This window comes from Lytechinus pictus, chromosome 1 (assembly GCF_037042905.1).
Source record: "Lytechinus pictus isolate F3 Inbred chromosome 1, Lp3.0, whole genome shotgun sequence".
NCBI classification, from domain to species: Eukaryota; Metazoa; Echinodermata; class Echinoidea; order Temnopleuroida; family Toxopneustidae; genus Lytechinus; species Lytechinus pictus.
In genome coordinates, this window is record NC_087245.1 from 39,764,818 (window position 1) to 39,784,870 (window position 20,053).

At 36.8% G+C, this 20,053-nt stretch overlaps 2 protein-coding genes across 2 annotated transcripts; both read left to right on the forward strand.

Moving 5' to 3' along the window:
* Positions 1-439: 439 nt before the first annotated feature.
* On the forward strand, positions 440-7,852 carry LOC135154789 (carbonic anhydrase 14-like). Its single transcript, XM_064102715.1, has 5 exons — positions 440-627; positions 1,632-1,789; positions 2,522-2,623; positions 3,001-3,243; positions 4,730-7,852. Exons 1-5 carry the CDS (start codon positions 606-608, stop codon positions 4,976-4,978), a joined length of 774 nt encoding a protein of 257 aa, XP_063958785.1. The 5' UTR covers positions 440-605; the 3' UTR covers positions 4,979-7,852.
* A 5,510-nt stretch (positions 7,853-13,362) lies between these two features.
* Positions 13,363-20,014, forward strand: LOC129253583 (myogenesis-regulating glycosidase-like). Its single transcript, XM_054892017.2, has 3 exons — positions 13,363-13,639; positions 14,473-14,772; positions 15,395-20,014. Exons 2-3 carry the CDS (start codon positions 14,545-14,547, stop codon positions 17,138-17,140), a joined length of 1,974 nt encoding a protein of 657 aa, XP_054747992.2. The 5' UTR covers positions 13,363-13,639; positions 14,473-14,544; the 3' UTR covers positions 17,141-20,014.
* The last annotated feature ends 39 nt before the right edge of the window (positions 20,015-20,053 follow it).

The following is a 20,053-nucleotide window of genomic DNA, read 5'->3' on the forward strand; positions in this document are numbered from 1 at the left end:
ATAACTATTTGGTCCAATCATCACTTCGTCTAATCACCATTTCGTCTATGACCATTTCGTCTCATAACCAGTTGGTCTAATATCCATTTTATTATCATTCATTTTGCAAAATTAACACCTAGTCCATTTAGACAAAATGGTATATGGACTAATTGGCTATTGGACCAACCGGTTATTAGACGAAATGGTGAGTGGGCGCATTGGCAATTAGACCATGTGGATAGTGGACGAACTGATGATAGACCAAATGATAGTAGACGAGTTGGCAATTGGACGAAATTGCATTAGACGAATTGGAAATAAACCGGTGCCAGCTAGGTGCCAATTCATCTCACCTGGGATTAGTGCAGGACCATGTGGACAAATTTCAGATGTAAATGGATCCATGTTTCAAATGAAAATCTAATCATTTATTTCTATGATTGTTCTTTTTAGGTTGGTCCTACCTTGGGACTCTTGGTCGCACGGAATGGGACACCATTCCTGGTAGCTACTGCAACGGTACTCATCAGTCTCCCATCGATATCATCACCAATATCGCCGTCCCTACTGACCTTGGTACCTTCGTACTGGATGATTACTCAGCTACTAACCCAAACTTGGATATGGACAACAACGGGCATGGAAGTAAGGAATTAAATGCATTTACTGCACTTATTGCTGTTGTATTTTTTCTTAATTTGGTTTTTAACGGCGCTCTCATTCAAAGAAAAAATGCGTGGACTGATTTTGACGGATGGGAACTTGTATATGAAATTACTTTTTGTTTGTATGTTTATTTCCGTATATCAAATAACAAATACAAAATACATATAACATGAAATGATAAAGGTCAAGGTTGCAATACTGAAGAGTAAGAAATGGTAAGGATAACGTAAAACATACGGCTGGCCGTCATATTCAGCTGCAATATTATATTGCTGCTGGCCTTTCATGGAGCCAGTTAACTTGAATAATAGCAATGATTACCATAATGTAAATGATGTTGACCATTAAAATAATTATTATAAACAATTCCTATAATTAAATCGTAATCAAAAGCATTACATTTAAAATGGAAATGGAAATATAAATTTTTGTTTTAGGTTTATTCGTTCCTTTGGTCCGAAGCTAGTGGTCATCTACATGAATGATATGGCAAACCAAAGATACCTCTAACTACCGTTTACCACAGGGCTCTGTTTGCGGGCCCACCTTACTTTTGGTTTACCTGATTAGTTTTGGACACATCCTACGAATCTACAATGTTCATTATCACAAAATCATGCGCCAATGATATCCAAAGTTATTACTCTTTTCAAACGAAACCAGGCTAACGAAAGATATAAATTCATCCACCCTCCCTTGTGGCTTAACCGTCATTCTTGGAAACTGATCGCTCCAAATCTAAGCTCCTTTAATTTGGTTCAAAGACTCAATTTGGTTAAGCCTATGAATATGTCTCTTTTCTGATTGTACGCTGAATGCGGCCTACGCATGATGCGCAACCTACGGTGATTGTTTTTTGTAGAATGACAATGTCTCGTCAAATTGACAAGCATTAATTCTGTATTTATGTAAAGGTACCAACTCCGCAACATTTCATTCATAAGGAAATGTTCAAAAATCTTCATTTGTTACCTATCATGTAGTAACGGTCAGATTGCACGATGAGCTTCAACATTTATACAATCTTTCTGGAGGAGGCCTCCCTACTACTTACACTGCTACCCAGTTCCATTTCCATTGGGGATCTGTCAACACTCAAGGCTCTGAACATAATGTTGATGGTACAGCATACCCTGCTGAGGTGAGCGTAATAATGTGTGTGGCCAATCCCAGGCCTTAATGGGTGTGGTCACTCCAGGCCATAATCCTGGGTGTGGCCACTCCAGGCTGCTATGTGTGTGGTCATCGAAGGCAGAAATGGGTGTATCCATCCCCTGGGGAGTGTTTCATCAACATTTTTATCCGACAAGTTGTCAGTTCTGACATCTTTCCTTGATTCTGATTGGCTGAGAGGCACTGTTACTATGGTAACTGTCGGATAAAACAGGACTTGTCGGATAAAACGTCTGACAAGTCCTTTCATGAAACGCTCCCCAGGCCACTAATTGGTGCGGCCATCCAAGATCATAATGGCCACCTCCCCCATCCCATCATGGGTGTGACTACATGGGCCACATTGGATGGGATCCACGCATATTATGGCCAAGGAAAATTGTAGAATTTCTCTCACTCTGTTCCTTTCTACCGAGGTTTTTTTTTGTCTTTGTCAAGGATTAACATGTGTGAATCTTTTCTTTGAATCAACAATTACGGAAAACATATATATATTTCTGACATGGGAGTTTAATAGAAAATATATTTTGAGCGATAATGATGTTTTATGCGGTATTATCTGGAAATAATCCCATGATGAGGGGGGGGGGCTACTAAAGCAACAAAATATATATCTTGGCTTGTTTCGTTGATAAGTGTCTAGATTGGCCTATAGCTACCTATCGTAATTGCTTCTAAGCCAATATTCTCATTCATTTAGTTACACATGGTTCACTACGACAAGTCCAGATACAGTGATGTCGTGGCCGCTTTGACGAGCTTGGAATGGAACGCCGTCGCCGCCCTGGGTGCGTTCATTGAGGTGAGATGGTTTTTTTTTCTGCCGTTTCCTTCTCCTATATTCATCTCATCCTCCTCCTCCTCCTCGTTCTCCTTTTCTTCCACCTCCCTCCAGTCCTTCCCGTTCTGTTATCCTACTGCTATCACTTGAAGCTCGCTCTGTGATAGCCGGTCTGATTTCCCAAGTTATTTTTTCCTTCACCATCGATAATGTATGACTAGATTTGCAAATATCCTGTCACTTTTGATTTACACTGAATCTTGATAATATCACTGTGTTTGTTCTTATTTGGTTGTGAGAAATAATGAATACAGCAGCTTAAAAATTCGTGATCATAAAATAACATAATCCTCGCATCATTAGGAGTAATCATATCTCTTTGATTTCTCTTTTTCCAGATTGGAGAGGACAATAATCCCGCCTTCGATAATTTCATAGCTTACTTCGACCAGATCTCTAACTACTCATCAGGCGACACATCTCTTGGTATTGGAAACCTTCCATCGTTCCCGATCCGTTCCGTCTTTCCCTTCGACCTCTCCAGGTTCTACCGATACAACGGCTCTTTGACAATACCAAACTGCTACGAATCCGTCATCTGGACTGTTTTTGAAGATACCATCAAAATTTCTCAAGAACAGGTTAGTATAAGAACAGGGACTTGGTGTTTGTCGCGTGGCCAGATAATTTCATCGAGGGGACGGTGGTAACTCGTAGGCGTAAAGCAGTATTGCGAGATGAGAGGTTTTTTTTGTGAGACTTTTTTTCACGGCACATTGGTGAATTAATAATAATAATGATAATAATAATGATAATTATGATAATAATAATAATGATAATAATGATAATAATGGTAATGATAATGATAATAATAATAATGATAATGATAATGATAATAATAATGATAATAATAATAATGATAATAATGATAATGATAATAATAATAATGATAATGATAATAATGATAATAATAATAATAATGATAATAATAATAATAATAATAATAATAATGATAATAATGGTGGATTCTTTTAAAGCCCACATATCCACCAGGCATGACGCACATGGCGCTATGTAAAATCATAAAAATTAATGACATAAATACAAATTGTCTTACATTTTATTATTAATGGCAAAAAGAAGCTGCTGAAAACTGCTTATCTAATAAAAGAGAGCCAATGGAGTAAATTAGAAAGTCAAAAGGGGCCTAAGCTTTCGAACCTATTTTGCCTCCGACAAAGATTCTGCTAGGATCTAAAGCTTAGGCCCCTTTTGACTTTCTATTTTATTATTAAGTACAAACTGACAAACTTAATGTTACGGAGCAAAAAAAACTGGAGGAAACTTTAGACAGATATGACTGTTTGATTTACAAAAACATTACTAAGAATGTTTGCTTAATATTATATAAACATCTATATAAGATCTAAGCCAAAAATGAAAAAATACAACATATTGATAATGATGATTCAGTTAATACAAGTGGATAATTAAATTATAAGGTGAATAGATGTGTTTTAAGTAATTGATATAATTGAAAGTATAGATCTGCAAATTTAAACTTAAAGATAGGGCTAGGATTGCAGGAATGGGAAATGAATCAAGGTTGAGCTGGGTGTGACACAACACTACAACAAACATGCAAGCTTATAATATAACGACCGAGCGAGAAAAAAAATCTTGCTGATTTTACCATAAAACCTACACATAAGTTATTGGAGAATGTGAAAAACTAAATTTCTGTTTCATCAGTGAAATTTAGCATAAGTACTTGAAGCACAATTCAGATTGCCCTCTCTATTGCTCTTCTATCTGATGTAGGTTTGATCCACATCGTGTTTTGGCTCGACTTCCACTAAGATTCCTAAGACTAAATTCATGCTATGTTCGGCACTGTGCTAATTTGGAATGAGTCCAATGCCAATTAGACACCAACAGGTTATCACCGAGCTTGAAAATGTCCATTTTGTCATTCAGTGAATACGAAATGACAGAGGTTTCTTTACAGAGGTAGGCCTACTCTAAGCAGTTAGCTGAAGATCACCTTCAACTTTATGTTATTAATAACTGATGATGACTGCTTCATTTAATGATGGACCGGTTTATATTTCTATCTTTTTTGTCTAGCTTGACAAATTCCGCACCGTATATGGCGACCAGAAGAACGTTAATGGCACTGACCTACCTATCGTCGACAACTACCGCCTCACTCACCCTCTGTTTGACCGCACAATCTATTACAGCAGACCGAGCGCTCCAGCCGGCGGCGACACGACACCCAGTCCAGGAGATGGAGGTGGTGCAGTTACCATCTCACCGATGAGGGCGCTGCTCTTGATAGCTCTTGCCCTTCATATGCTCTTCAGTCGCTTTTAGTTTATAACGATTTAAGGAAGGGAGGAGTTTTGACTTCTAAGCTAATCAGATACCAAAGTAATTTCTAGGTTATTTTGTTGTTGTTAATGTGCAGGGAAGTTAATTGTTAAGATTGAAATAAGCAGTGATAAAATTCAATACTTCTATAAAGGCCTCTAAACCTAGAGACTGAGAGGGTCACTTAATCCTGTTCATCAATTTATATGTGATTATGTTCATTTTGTATGTACATTATAACATTTAATTGATATCACACTCGTTTAAGAATGGTACCAGAAAGGAACATGGCCCCTGAATATGTGTATTTTACATTTGACCTCAAAATAGATAGGTCTATAGGGTCATTTCCTTTTGAGAAGAGTGTGAACTTGAATTGATTGAATTATTCTCCCTATATAATAAGATGTCATCAGGCATCTGAACTAAATTATACATAATTTGGTGTAGAAGTCTTGCAGTACTGTTAATAAACGCTGTTTTCTGTGTATGAAATATAGCTGACATATTTTATATAGAAGACGTTTGTTCAAGCGACCTCTGATGTAAATAAAAGAATAATCGTAAGATTTCAAGAAAGAAAAATAACATAGAAATAATCAATTAATGTGTTTTTAACATAGAAAACTCGTACTATAGTTACTCTCAGAACATTTACCTACATTTGGGCCTTCATTGTATCCTTGTAATGTAGCCTGAAAAAAAAATATGTAGGTGTAAACGCTTTACTCGAGTGACTATCGTGCACACCTCTATATAGTGTATTTATTCTTCTTCATCTCATTCATTTATTTTATTGCGTCAAGAGTTTTTTTTAATCATTCATTTTTTTCCTTCTGGGAATCTATATGCTAAGCTTTTTAATAGGTTCCTCATGTTTCACGTCATTCAATTACTTTGTAAAACAGTGAATGTAATAATTGTGATAATACTCTCACTTGCTCCAGATTTTGGGGGATTGTAAAGCAATCGATGAAATGAAATCAAACTCTGTATATATGACAAGGCATGATGAAGTGTTTTCAGTATTTGCAGTTGCCATTTATAACAAGTAATATTTTATACGCTAGAGTGGACCAACTACAGACTTGGTCTGTTGTAATTTGTAGAGATAGAAATATTGATATCGGGGGAGTGTTTCATGATAGGACTTGCCGGAAAATTCCTGTTTTATCCGATAGTTACTATGGTAACAGTGCCTCTCGGCCAATCATAACCAAGGAAAGTTGTCAGACCTGACAACTTGTCGGACGAAAATGTTAATGAAGCGCTCCCCAGTACTTCGAAAGTGATATATTATTTGATTTTACTTTTTCTTTGTAAATGAATTGAATGGGGGAAAAAATCACAAAAATCATAATAAATCCGAGAGTTATAGCTACGTTATTTACTATATAACACCGCGTTATTTACCAATTCACAAAATAATGACAGTGCCTTCAAGTACATTTAGCTTTTTAAATAGCGCCAACTAAGTTTGAATTGGGAAAGAAGGTGCCGATAATATTGGGCCTTTGGCATGTTTGGTGCAAGGGGTGCAACGCTTTCTTTTACGACATTTAATTCCGAAAATGACAGAAAATGCGTCATTTCAAGGTCATACGAGTAAGAGTGATGCATTTCGTGGTTTGTTCCACGCGCGCATTGATTTATTCCTGTGTGCGAAACATCACAGACTATTTTGATTGAACTAATATTTCGAAGCATATCATGATTACATTTGTATGGATTTCTCATTAAGGCTTTCCACAAAGTTTGTCAGTCTGCTTCCTACTATCACTGATCTGTACACTATCATATTCATCCTAATATTCAATCAGTGCCTACTATTTAAAATTCTGATGGTATTCATAAAGATGAAAATCAGTTCGAGATTGATTATACTGCTTGTACTTCCTTGCAAATGTTGATTCAACTCAGTACTATACTGTAGATCCTCCAAACAATAAATACAGGGCCGAATTCTAATTATCTCTTTTGCTTACATGACAGCATTACCATGTATATATCTTTTTTCATGTATTTAAGTTAAGATTACTTAGATTGTATTTACAAATCTCAAACAAAGTACTGAATTCTCTTTGCACAGGTTTCTTAAAATTTGGGTTTGAAAAGTGCGATGTTTCAAGATTCATTTCGACACGCTTCTCGATATGCATACTATTATCAAAGCTAGATGATGTATGAACAAGTACGAACACCGAGTGATTAGTTTCCTTTAAAACTTAATTTTGTGCTTTTCTTGAAATGTACTCGTGTTGAGAAAATATGCAAAACGTTTCTATTACTTAATGTTCTGAGAATCTCTGTGTCTGTGTAGAATATGTGCGGACACAACATTACTGAATCCGATGACGTCGAGAAGACATTGGAGATGTATGAAGAACTATCATAACCCAGAATATATATATATTTCAGCGTCATTGTTTGTATAGGTTGCTTTAGATCTGCGACGCTGCACCCTCGACGTGGTTATTTCTCAAGAATAGAATCATGCGCATGCGTATCAGCTACTCCTTGTCCCGCGCATGTAAATCTTTGACCAATAATCACGTTCGTCATGGAAGTTGCATCGTAAATCTAAAGCTCCTGCATTGTTGATGTGGACTATAAGCGGATGTGAGAAGTATTCATTTTAGAATTCAGTTACTCTTTATATTATATTGTGAGATTGTACATTGAATGTTTGTTATCATTCAGAACAAATATATATATATAGTTCTCAAAGGAGACTTTACCTCTCAACACCAAACTATATGTTATGTTTTCAAAACATTCTTATCAAGATATTCACAACTTTGAAGTAATAAAGTTTTCTAAACATTCATTATCAAGATAATCACATCTTGAAGTAATAAAGCGATTTAATAAATGTGATGCTTGGAGTTTTGTGTCATAATTGATAGTTACTGGAAATTGGTCGAAAGCTTGTTAATTACTTAACACAGAAATGCAAGCTTCTAACACATCATGACGTCACGGGCTCGAGGCCCGTAGCACGTCTAAGATGCCTACCTTCGAAACCAGACAATTGGAGCTCGTCTGAAGCAAAATACTCAGCAAGAAAGCGATGAAACCGCGAAAAGCTTGCATATCTGTGTTAACCCCAAAAAGGACTGGGCTATTTGAGATGCATTGAGGATTAGGGGGCCATGATGCCCCCCCCCCCTTCTGATCTCGGCCGCCGTTCGCGCGATCGCGCCGAAATTTGGCACGCACATTTTTTACCACGTAAACTACAAGCCGGTATATAAAAAATCTTTTTAAAAATATTTATTATGAATAAAATATGCAAATTTATTCGTGAAAAAAACATTATTGGAAATTTCACACCCAATTTCTCTTCAATTTTTTTTTCCGATGTCATTTTTTGTATTTTTTGTTTTTAGAATGTTTTATGTAATTCTGTGTTTTTTCATCTTCGTTTTTCATTGCTTTTTCAATGAAAATTATTATAGACCATTTACCAACTAAATTAAACCCTAAATTAATTAAGCAGACCGATTAGAATGAAAAATAATCTCCCGTTTATGAATTTCATCTCCCATAGACTTTGTACACAAAGTGTAAAAATGAGCCTTTTTATTTTCGGCATGATCTTGTCTCGTAAAAAGTCACGTTGCGTTACGATGCTATACCCGTATGTCGCGAATTTGGTCTCAAAAGTTGCGCGAGACTTTAATAAAATGCATAAAATTTTGCGGTGCTATCTTTTTGCGTTTCGGAAATATCGCGCGAAGCGTTGAGGGGGTCATCATGGCCCCCAGTCCTTTTAAGGTTAAGTAGTATATATAAGCTTTCGATTGGTATATGATTTGTCAATTTCACTTTTGGGTCTGGTCTGGGTCTTTAAATTTTAGAAATTCCAAATAAATGCACGTCTGTTAATAAAACGAAAGGGGTTTCATGTAGAGGCGGATTGTGGAGAGAAAGCGTGGAGATAAATCCTGATTTTTCCATATTTTATTCGAAATAGACATGAAAAATACTCTGAAAAGTACTCTAAAGATAAAGTGAAAGGAGAGCAGACTGTCAAACGGAAGGGATATCAAGATAAATATGACCTCCCCCCCCCCCTCACCGAACTTTTGAAACATATTTGTTTTGCTGAACATTTCCCCCAAAATACCACAAAATTCTTCAATTACGCTTTGAAATATGCAAAATTAAAGCAAGCTCGGTCATTTCGCTCCATTGCTTTCGAGTGTCTTTTTTTTAATGATGCCTTGCCCCCTCCCCCAGCAGGAAAAAAATAAATGATTGGCTATCGTAGAGGATCGAAATCACTTATTCTCATGTTTTTAACAGTTTATTACACATATTTCTTTATGATTTTGATCTTAGAAACTCATAACACACGTTATGTAGGGAATCCTAGTGAGAGGAATGTTCTAAGGAATGATTCAAGAAATGTGCATATTTTGACATTTTCTCTGCGTAATAATTGATGTCTTTCTGCAATGTTGTGAATAAGAGCAATATATGCATGTTAGATATGAAAAAAGAGATATATTAATGAGAATATTATATGCTCTGTATACGTGGCGGTATTCCTATTTTTGTTTGCTTGTATAGAAGCTGGTGATGTATCACTAAACTATATACGAGTGTGTGGAGGTGTGTGAGAGGGTGGGAGTGGGTTTAAGTGGGTGTTTCTCTTTCACCCTCTCCTCCTCCCCCCCCCCCCTCTTCTTTACTTCCCCACCCTCGCCCAACTCATTCTTTTCGGTTAACCCTTTGCACGCTGATGTTCTTCCCTAACTGCAAATTAGATAACCTAATAAAAGACAGAAGTTCTTAGATAACATCTATGGAATGATAAGTATCAATGGTGCAATATGGAAATCTTAAACTAAAGAAAATAACATGGAAACAATTGTCATTATTATCCCCAAAATTAATTCAGCGTTCAAAGAGTTAATACTTCGAGTGTTATTATTAGTCTCCTCAGCAGATCTTCTTTTTTGTCAGATACAGATATCTTGAAAGTGTTCATATGAATTTGATTCTTTTCTTTTCTTTCATCCATAAAAACACAAGTCCGGACTTGTCGGATAAAACGTCTGATATGACACGCTCCCCGGGATATTTTGATAATAACTTTGTGATTGTAAACAATGCCTTGATCTAAAGTCTATCTAAAAACAGTAGATAAGGCCGAAATTTGACTTGATGGTCGAACTTTTATATAATTGAGAACTTTCATAGATATAAAAGGGGAAAGGGCCAGTGTATTTCGATAGAAAAGCCAACAAATGTAGAGGGCGTCAACACTTTCCAAAATATGTTGATTACCCCCATGGAAGAACAGTGGTATTTTATTTATACCGCTGAAATGGGCCATCCTCCATATGATATGTACGTTATGTTAAATTGAGCATGTATATATTTTATATGGAAATAAATACAAACAAACCTTTACTAAAGGTAACGCCATGTTCTCAATTGAATATTGTGTTTTTTTCCATGGAGGTAAAAAGAATGGAGAGACAACGATATGCAAATAGCTTCCAATTTCTAAAGAGAAGTACAAACAGAATACAGAGGTGCACTGTGTAGCCTTTGGTGGCGACCTATGATGGCGCCAGTTTCATGCGCCATCTATGCTTTTGAGTGAATATCTCATTTCCGCAGACCCTTTTTTTCTATTGAAATTATGTACCATAATTTGTCTACAAAATGTACCGTATTATGTAATTACTTATATTAATTATCATTAAGTCATTTTCTCCAAGTCAAAGTCAAGTCCCAAGTCATTTGTTGAACGTCCAAGTCAAGTCCCAAATCGTTTTGGCATTAGCAACTTAAGTCGCAAATCAGCAAAATGGCGACTTGAGTCGTTAGTCAAGTCCAAGTCACACGACTCCAGTCGACAACTCTTCAATCAACTGTCGCTACAGTTGCGCTTTGCAAGTCATATTATTAACAAGTCATATTATTAGGATAAGTCTAAAAAGTCTAGGTCTAAAAAGTCTAGGTTCAAAGACTATTAATGAAAGGGGCGTGACAGGGGTGTTTATATAAGCACACATCCAGTGGCGTAGTTAGATAGCATTTGGAGTGGGCTTGGATTAGGATTCGGTGCATTTTTTAACTTTTGCATTTTAACTTTTTAGACTTGCGCTTTGCAAGTCATATTATTAGCACTATCATTATTATTATTATTATTATCATCATCATCATCATCATTCATTACTACTACTACTACTACTACTACTACTACTGTTAAACTACCCAGAACTCCTTTTGATACTCCTTTTTTTCTTTTCAAACATTTTTACCTGCTACCCTGCTACCTGCTGCTACCCTGTTTGGCGTTCAACGATCAAAGGGATAGAGCCTCGTCGATCTGGCGCTGCACAGCGGCTGCCGGGCCCACGATCAATTGGGCAAAGCAAATTTTCGGAGTATTTCATTTCATGTCTATTTCGAACAATAAATTATGGATTTTCATTTTTCATTTCATTTTCATTTATAGGGCATCCCAGGTAGCGCCGTCAACACAGAATAAATATCTTGAAAAGTGAATACCAGGAGACAGCTAATATGCATGTATGAAGAGCGGAGAACGCACGAAACGCAAATAAGATCGTTCTACATACCCTGGCATCAGTGTGATCTTTGAAAGTCAACACAACAAAGTCAATTCAACAATTTGACACTCTAAATACATGAAACAGAAGAAGTACAAATGTCATAATCTAGGCAAGACATGGCTTGGAATGATACAAACCGTTAACATGCTAATATTAGTCATGATCGCTGCGTATAATGCCGCGGGGTTGGGGGCATTCGAAGATTTTCACGAAAGTTGCATTTTACGTTTAATCAATTTATTTATTTAACATCATACATTCAATCAAATGTTCTTTACTGTACGCCCGATCTAAATTTGTTTCACCCAGAATATATTGCAAAGTTAATCATTGATGTTTTTTTTATTCTTTTTACTTTTCTTCTTCTTCTTGGAATTTTTTACGCACTCGCTTCGCTCTCTCGAAAACTGCGCGAAAAAATGCACCGAATCCTAATAACAAGCCCACTCCAAATGATATCTAACTACGCAACTGGATGTGTGCTTATATAAACACCCCTGCCACGCCCCTTTCATTAATTGTCTTTAAACCTAGACTTTTTAGACTTATCCTATTATTTTTTACATATTTTTATACTTCTTTTTTTTTGTCGGGTAAATTCTTTTTTATATCGGGACACTGCTACAACCCGACAGGTAAATCAAATATAATGTGCAATCTGTATACCAGGCAACGTTATTTTAGATGTGCAATTTTTAAGCTTTAGTGGATTGTAATCGACTATCACAAAATGTGATATAATATTTTTTTAATGCAATAACACATAAAAGCTACTGAAATCCTTCAATCTGATTGGCTGATAGTATTTTTTAAATAGAAATTGTGCATTTGCTATTAAAACAAGTATTTGTGAAACGGGACCCTGGTGGTCAGTGACACGTGACCACCCATTATTATTACAGCTGAATTGCTAAGGTACATTTTCACTTCAAGCTGATTTTAATAAAGCAAGAGATTAATGAGATAGAAAAAAATAATCATACAGAGTTACCCATACGTTATTTTTTTGACGTCACATGAAAGCAAATATCCACCTCCCTCCGAATAAAAAAATTTAATATTTCATGTAACACAAAAAGGGTGCCATGTTTAAGACAATTATTTAACTTGTGCATTCATTGTATAATGAGACGCAATATTTAATTATCGTCAATTGGACTTTACCCTACCCAGTCAGTTCATGTATATATGCACTAAATGAAAAGCTTCACATGACACATAATAAATCCAACAGATGAAGGAAATGTATCATGATCATACGCTCCGTCTGCATTGTCAAAACAGTCATTAAACAGTTAAATACATTACCATTAACAAGTATGTTTTGTGTCAACAAATTCATATTTTCCATTATTGAATAAGTTTATATTTAAACATGGAATTCTCTCATTATTTTGAGAGGTTGAGCTGGAATAAAGTAATTTTGAAACACCATCCTTCTCCTCTTCTATTCATGTTGCTTCTGCACGCTGCACCTTCCCCCCCCCCCCCCGCCCGCCCCGCCTTGCCTCCTCCCCCCTCTCTCTTCCCTCATTCTCGTTCTCATGCCATTCTTCTTTTTTATCTGGTCACTCATCCGTCCATGGGCGCCAATTTCAGAAGGATGGGGAACGTACGCCCACTATCCCATATCCCCGGGAATTTTGAACTTTGTACAGCTTCCGACGGGGGAAGGGTGACGAAAATCGCGGCAGAGCCTGCATGCAAACATCAATATTCATTCATCTATCTATATATCTATCAATATATTAATCTGGCTATCTATATATCCGTTTTTACCAACTCCCCTTCATCCATTTCGAAATATATCTTAAAACGTTATCGTTCCATACAATTGCCTTGTTTGACAAACCTATTTGTCAAACTTTGTACACACATAACCGTAAAATAACAAACTCATAAGACTGCCCGAACAAAGGTCATTCACATGAACTATACTACTCTATATTGCAAAGATGCTATATACTTTGTTTCACCTGGGTTAAGTGTCGAGTGACTATAGGCTTGCCGGTTTATTCAGGAAATTATGAAGGATTAACGAGCTTCATTAATTACATGTCACGTGGAGGTAAGCCTTGGTTGTTAAACTTTTTTTCATATTTCATTCATAGCTTACCTACTCGAGGCCACCGTCGTCATGGAGCTAATTACATATGATGATGGTTTCATCGAGTTCGTTAATAAAATCATTAATGTGATAAATTCTTATTTATATTGGTTTATGCAAGGGGTTAGCTTGTTGTTCATTTGATTTTAATTATCACTGCTCCCGAATATATTTACCATCTTCGATAGTCGAGCGTAATTAAATTCAGAATTAATCTAGCTCAAACTTAATGACACAAAACCCGATGATATAATATAGCACAATTCTTCATTTGTGCAGAACTTTCCTCATGGTATGGCTGCAAAATTGATATTACAATTTGATTATACGCCGTTTATAGTTTTATGAATAAGCGATCACCAGCACAGATAAGTACATGTGGGATAGTATATTATTATTATTGCTTGGAAAAGACCCGACATCGTGCTGAAATTTCATGCTTGGTTTGCTCATGTCTAAGCAATCACAGAATCCTTCATGGCACATCATTTGTCCTTCATACATACATACACTTGTGTGGTCACTTTATTGGATTCTGTACGAACCCATTTTTTAAATCTTAACAACTGGGGTTATTTAATACTTTTGTCAAACGCAATGCCAAGGAAGAACCACTATCAGATTGTAGGCCATCCGATGTAAACATACCAAAATTATTATCAACAATCATTGCTGGACTTGATCAACAGGGGCAAATATTCCCTCAAAATTGGGCATCGTGTTTTACAACTATTTGAATCAGAAGCAAACATAACTCTTCTGAAGTTCTATTTCTATGTCACTATTTCACCCAGATTATAGCAACGGTACAGTAGCATTCTTTATCATTTGGGTGTATCCAAAAGACGACTCGTCACCCGTCGATCATGGCATCGAATCGGACGTTGATGCTGGTCATTGGATTGGTGTTGGGTGCAGGAGGTCTTATTGCGGCGATCCTGTGTGGGGTGCTCATTGACACCTCGGAAGGACCGGTGTTTACCCCCGTCACCGATGGTCATGTGGAGATCAGACACGGGGACGACGTCGTACTCGTCGGGCAGGTTGGGGTAACGCTAGACGGTTCCGGTGACGAGTGCACGAGCGAAGGGGAGGTATAGGCTAATATGATCGCTTTCTCTAAAATTCCTTTTCTGTTATGAAAAGATTAACATCTACCAGCCAAAATAATTCAATATTACCATGGTACTTCGATGAAATTTACATGGCTCTCGCGGATTACCTCTAGAATAAGAGGTGATTGTATGCATCCCCTATGATCAGCAATATCTACATACGAGAAAACCGGCATAGCCCGTCTAAAATTCAAAGCAAGGATGAATATTATAAATCACATTTGACAATTATTCTTAAACTTTCAATCACAAAAATATAGTGCCGTTGTAGCATTTGTTCATCGCTTAATTCTTTATGTAATTCAATTTTCTAAATTAGATCAAAAGTTGTAATTGTTATAATCTTCCGACAAAGGACAGCTATTATTATCCTTGATAACATTATAGGGACCCCGGGAAGAAGAGGTTGATAACCAGTCTATCCCTGCGATATATAATTTTGTATTACATGTATTGTTATTTTATATTATTGTTATATTGTATATAATTATTTGATCATGTAATGCTTATTTAGTTTATATTTATGTATTTTTTTTAATCGTGAATAAAACCAACCAAACAATCTTAACTTAATCTATTTTTCCTCTTTGTTCTTTCCCAGAATGTAATTCAGTGTTTCGAGTGGGAGAATAAAGCAAGGTTAGAGATCCGACAAGAAACACCAGATGACATTATATGTAACCGCGTGAGTTGGCAAGCCATGACGCCCGACGTCGTCCTCCAAGACTGCTACGAGCTCGGCGATGCCCATTGGTTCGGTAGCGCCAATAGGTTCTTCCAACACTGGCCCATCAACGAATGGAACGAATCTATGACCATGTATGTCTCCGGTGATATGTACGCCAATTATAATGACTATGGTTCGGTGCTCGAGAGGTACTGGCTGTCGTCAAAGGGAGTGGCCATTCGGGCATCGCATAATTCGCCGCTTCACGTGAGCTTGAACTACGACGATGACGGCTTGGTGTGTTTCAAAGGAGAATTCAAAAACTCTTACTACCCAAGTACGGAAGATTCTCCGAAGCCGTTTCTGGATTACACGATCTGCGCTGGTGAGAACACCAGGGTTATTCATGACTACATGACGCAAAGGTACGTGAAGAAACCATCAGGTTTACCTGACATCCGAATGATGCGTTCGCCAATTTGGTCAACATGGGCAAGGTACAAGACAACTGTCAACCAGTCGCTCGTCTTAGGTTTCGCAGACGAAATCATCTCCAATGGATTCAACAACAGCCAGATAGAAATCGATGACGGGTATGCTGGAAGAAATTACGGGGATTTTTTCTTCGACGAAGACCAGTTTCCCGATCCCGTCCAGATGATCACGGACCTCCATGACAAGAACTTCAGAGTCACGCTCTGGGTTACACCTTTTGCGAATTCCAACACGGACGCATACACCGAAGGTGACGAGAATGGGTTCTGGGTGAAAAACGAAGATGGGTCTACGGCTTTGATCAGATGGTGGGCAGGAATTCAAGCTGGAATGCTTGATGTCACGAATCCCGAAGCGGTCACCTGGTTTGTCAACAGGCTTGAGGAAGTCCGTTCCGTCTATGGTATCGACTCATTTAAGTTTGATGCTGGTGAAACAAACTATTTAGGGTACCACAAGACAATGGTCCCAATCGTCAATCCATGTGAGTACACCACGGAATGGGTAAAGCTTGCGGCTCAACTGGGAAGACAGATTGAAGTGCGAGTAGGCTTTGAGACACAAGACCAACCGATCTTTGTTAGAATGATGGACAAAGATTCCCAGTGGGGTTGGAACAATGGTCTAAAAACTCTCATAACATCTGCCTTGTCCTTCAGTGTTTTAGGATATCCATACGTCTTGGCCGATATGATAGGAGGTAATGTATATGAGGGGGGCTTTCGGGAGACCTATCTACCTGACAAAGAACTTTTCATCCGATGGCTACAGATCACAGCATTCATGCCGTCCATGCAGTATTCAATATCACCATGGCAATACGAGGATGACCCGGAAGTGGTCGAGATATCTCGCAGATGGACAAGTTTCCACGAGAACGTCATTACACCGATACTAGTTGATTTGGCAGAAACGGAAGCTATTCCTGAAGGAAAACCTATGATCCGACCTCTTTGGTGGATCGCCCCGACCGATGAAAACGCCCTCCTCAGCGATGATCAGTTCCTAGTAGGTGACGACATGTTGGTCGCACCGATTGTCGAAAATGGTACTCTTTCTCGCGATGTCTACCTACCAGGAGGTAGATGGCGAGACGAGCTTCATGGAACTGAACATGATGGTGGGGAATGGCTAAGAAACGTAGGAGTACCTCTATCGGAAGCCCTCTATTACACAAGATTGTAGCCTTGGTACCATAGCTCGTAAGAGAGATATTGCAGTAATATTTTTTTAATGATCAGCTCATGCATTCATAAACGTAAACATGGCTGTATTCAAAAATATATTCTATCATGTGGCACACACAAAATAAATAATAAGACATTCTGGATCAGTATCATAGTGTCAAGAACTGATATTGTTCTTAAGAAAAGGTGAACTATCATTTAAGTTCACCATCCTATACAAGAATGTTGAAGTTCTTATATTCAATGGTAAATTATTCAAAAGCGTAGTGTCGCCGCTGAGAAATTCTTTGCACCGTCGTTGTCGAAACGTTTTTTGGGGGTTTTAAGGTATATGATAGTCGCATGCTATGAGCTGATGTGTGAGAAAGATCTTGTAAATATTTTCGCGCCAGCCAGTTTGAAGCACAGATGTTGAAATATGCAGATTTTGATTAACATTATAACATGTATAATGTTAGATTACTATATCATATAACTCTGATTAGTTATCATGAAAACTATACGCAAATTTAATATTAGTAATAAAACAACAAGATCACATTTGATTGAGCAAATTTTAACATCAATGTATTTATCAATTAATTCGTGTATACTGTAAGTAATGTAAAGATCTGTAATATTTTGAGTCAATCATTAAAGGATTAAACTTTGAAATCGTCATTTAGTAAACTGTTGAGGGGATTTGCGCTTATTCCTGTTGTATTCATCGCAGAATGTTTTTTGTGAATTTAATTTAGATTTTAGATTTAACATGAACATGGCAATATTGACAGGCATATAATGATTAATTACATCTTTGGATGGCACATATTTCATCTGCATTGGGAATAACGTAGACAGAGGAGGAAAATTCAGTCATGGCCATATTCATCCAAAATAACTTTTCTCTCTGATATTAACAAGGGAATAAGAGATTATAGAGTTGAATAGGCGTGCATCCCAAACTATTTGAAAAGGTGTTGGTCAAAGTAACCAATTTGAGGGTGAATAGGGGTCCAACCGATAAATATTCTGGTATATCCTTAACCATTCATAACAACTATTCTTTAAAAATCATTAACAAGTTACTTAACGTTTTAAACAAGTTGTTAAAAAACAAACGAAAGGTTTTGACCATTTTAGTCGGTCGGACACGCAACACATTGGCTATTTTGACCGATAATATTTGAGAGTGCATACGTTTCATACATTTTATTAAAACAAAACACCCTCCAGAAAAGTAGCACATCTCTTTATTGTCACTAAGTTGTCTAATGACATTTAAATACAAAGAAAATTTAAAATCTTCACGATACCTGTTCAAGATCTTTCTTTCCCGTCTGGTTTCACTGTATCTGACATAGCACCAAATGTGTTATTAACCCGTATGTGTTGTAATCGGATGCCTGGTGACGCGACATTTCGCCATTTGCTCCGGTCTCAATATCTTAGAAGGGGTTAGAGATAGGATTGCAATAGAGTTTTATTGGTTCAGAATAATGTCAAGATGTGGATTAAGGTATAGAGTTTTGGAGGTTGGGTTTGGCTAGTTAACTTGCAGATTTTCCATCGGAGCAATTGTCACTGGAGCAAATTAGTACCGGTTTTCAGCTATGATGGTTTTATGTATCGTTCCAACGCTATCTAAAAGTTTAAGCACGTTGTTCAACCTCGTTTCTCACAACTATTGTTTATAAGTTTTAAACCCGTTGATTAAAGCTTGAAAATAAGTTGTTTAAAAAAATGGTTTAACTTGTTGTCAGAGTAACAGACTTGCTATTTTAAGCAACGTTTTTACAGTATCCGTAAATCTAAAGATGAGAAATAGATCAGTGAGTAGTGCGGTGGTCTAACTGTTGTGAAAGTTGATTGAAAAATATATGATTTCTCATTTGATATTGATGTGAAATATTGCAGAAACATTATTTTATATATTTCATATTTCCATGATGATATAACATTTATCACTGGTTATGTTTTATAAAAACCTTTGGTCATGTATATAGCACAGTGCATATATGTCATTATCAATATTGCTTGTGCTAGGCATTTATTGACATAGCGCCAGCTAGTGTTCTCTCTAGGACAGTGTTTTCCATTGCACCAATCACTGTATGTAAACATGGAAGAACTGACAGGTTTGAGGTGACACAATCATCCAAGTTCCAGTGAATTCTGGAAACCTGGTTATTGATTTGATACAATAAGGAGGCAAAGAGGTTAGTGTCTCATAGGAAGTCTTTATTTTATGAAATGATAAATGTTAAAGATGAAAATAAGTTGAATTATTTTAGGTTCTAAATCCAGCTACTGTGCATGTAGATTACATAACAATTATACATTCACATGTGTGTTATAAGATTGTGTAAGCAAGAAATAAGATCAAGTCTATAGCTTATACATTAGATCCTCACATTTGAAGATGACATAGTGATGAATAGGAGATTCATGTATGTTCACTGAATTTGATATTAGTTTACTGAAAATAAGATAATTCAGGATTTGTTTTGTGGAATTAATGACCAGAAAGGTTACACTATATGTAGGTCAGCAGAAAGTCAAGATATGGTAGCTTCATATTTAAAACACAAAGATACACCTGAAGTTATTGATAGTATAGTGGTAACTCTAATTGTTGTGTAAATCAATGTGTCAATATACACATTTTATTATCAGATTATAAGCACATTTCACAATAATTGTTTAGTTTGTTGCTTGAAGAAAGAGTGAATTATCAGATGATCACACATAAGTGTATACAATGTATTTATGATGCCTTTTTGTATGTTTCATTGATACAGTTTTCACGGAGCTTTTGGAGCTATATCAAAGTTTGAAGATGATTAATCGAAATGAGATGAGTCAAGAATAAAGTCTCGAAGCTCCCGTAGAAGCCTTTGTCTGTGTTTCATTCGTGTACCTTGAATGCTGT

Bases quoted from the DNA above. Each gene is read 5' to 3' on its own strand.
- LOC135154789 (XM_064102715.1), top strand. From the start codon at position 606: ATGGACAACAACGGGCATGGAA. The intron at 1,790-2,521 runs GTGAGCGTAATA...TCATTCATTTAG, and splicing joins GTACAGCATACCCTGCTGAG to TTACACATGGTTCACTACGA. The intron at 3,244-4,729 runs GTTAGTATAAGA...TTTTTTGTCTAG, and splicing joins TCAAAATTTCTCAAGAACAG to CTTGACAAATTCCGCACCGT.
- LOC129253583 (XM_054892017.2), top strand. From the start codon at position 14,545: ATGGCATCGAATCGGACGTTGATGCTGGTCATTGGATTGGTGTTGGGT. The intron at 14,773-15,394 runs GTATAGGCTAAT...GTTCTTTCCCAG, and splicing joins AGTGCACGAGCGAAGGGGAG to AATGTAATTCAGTGTTTCGA.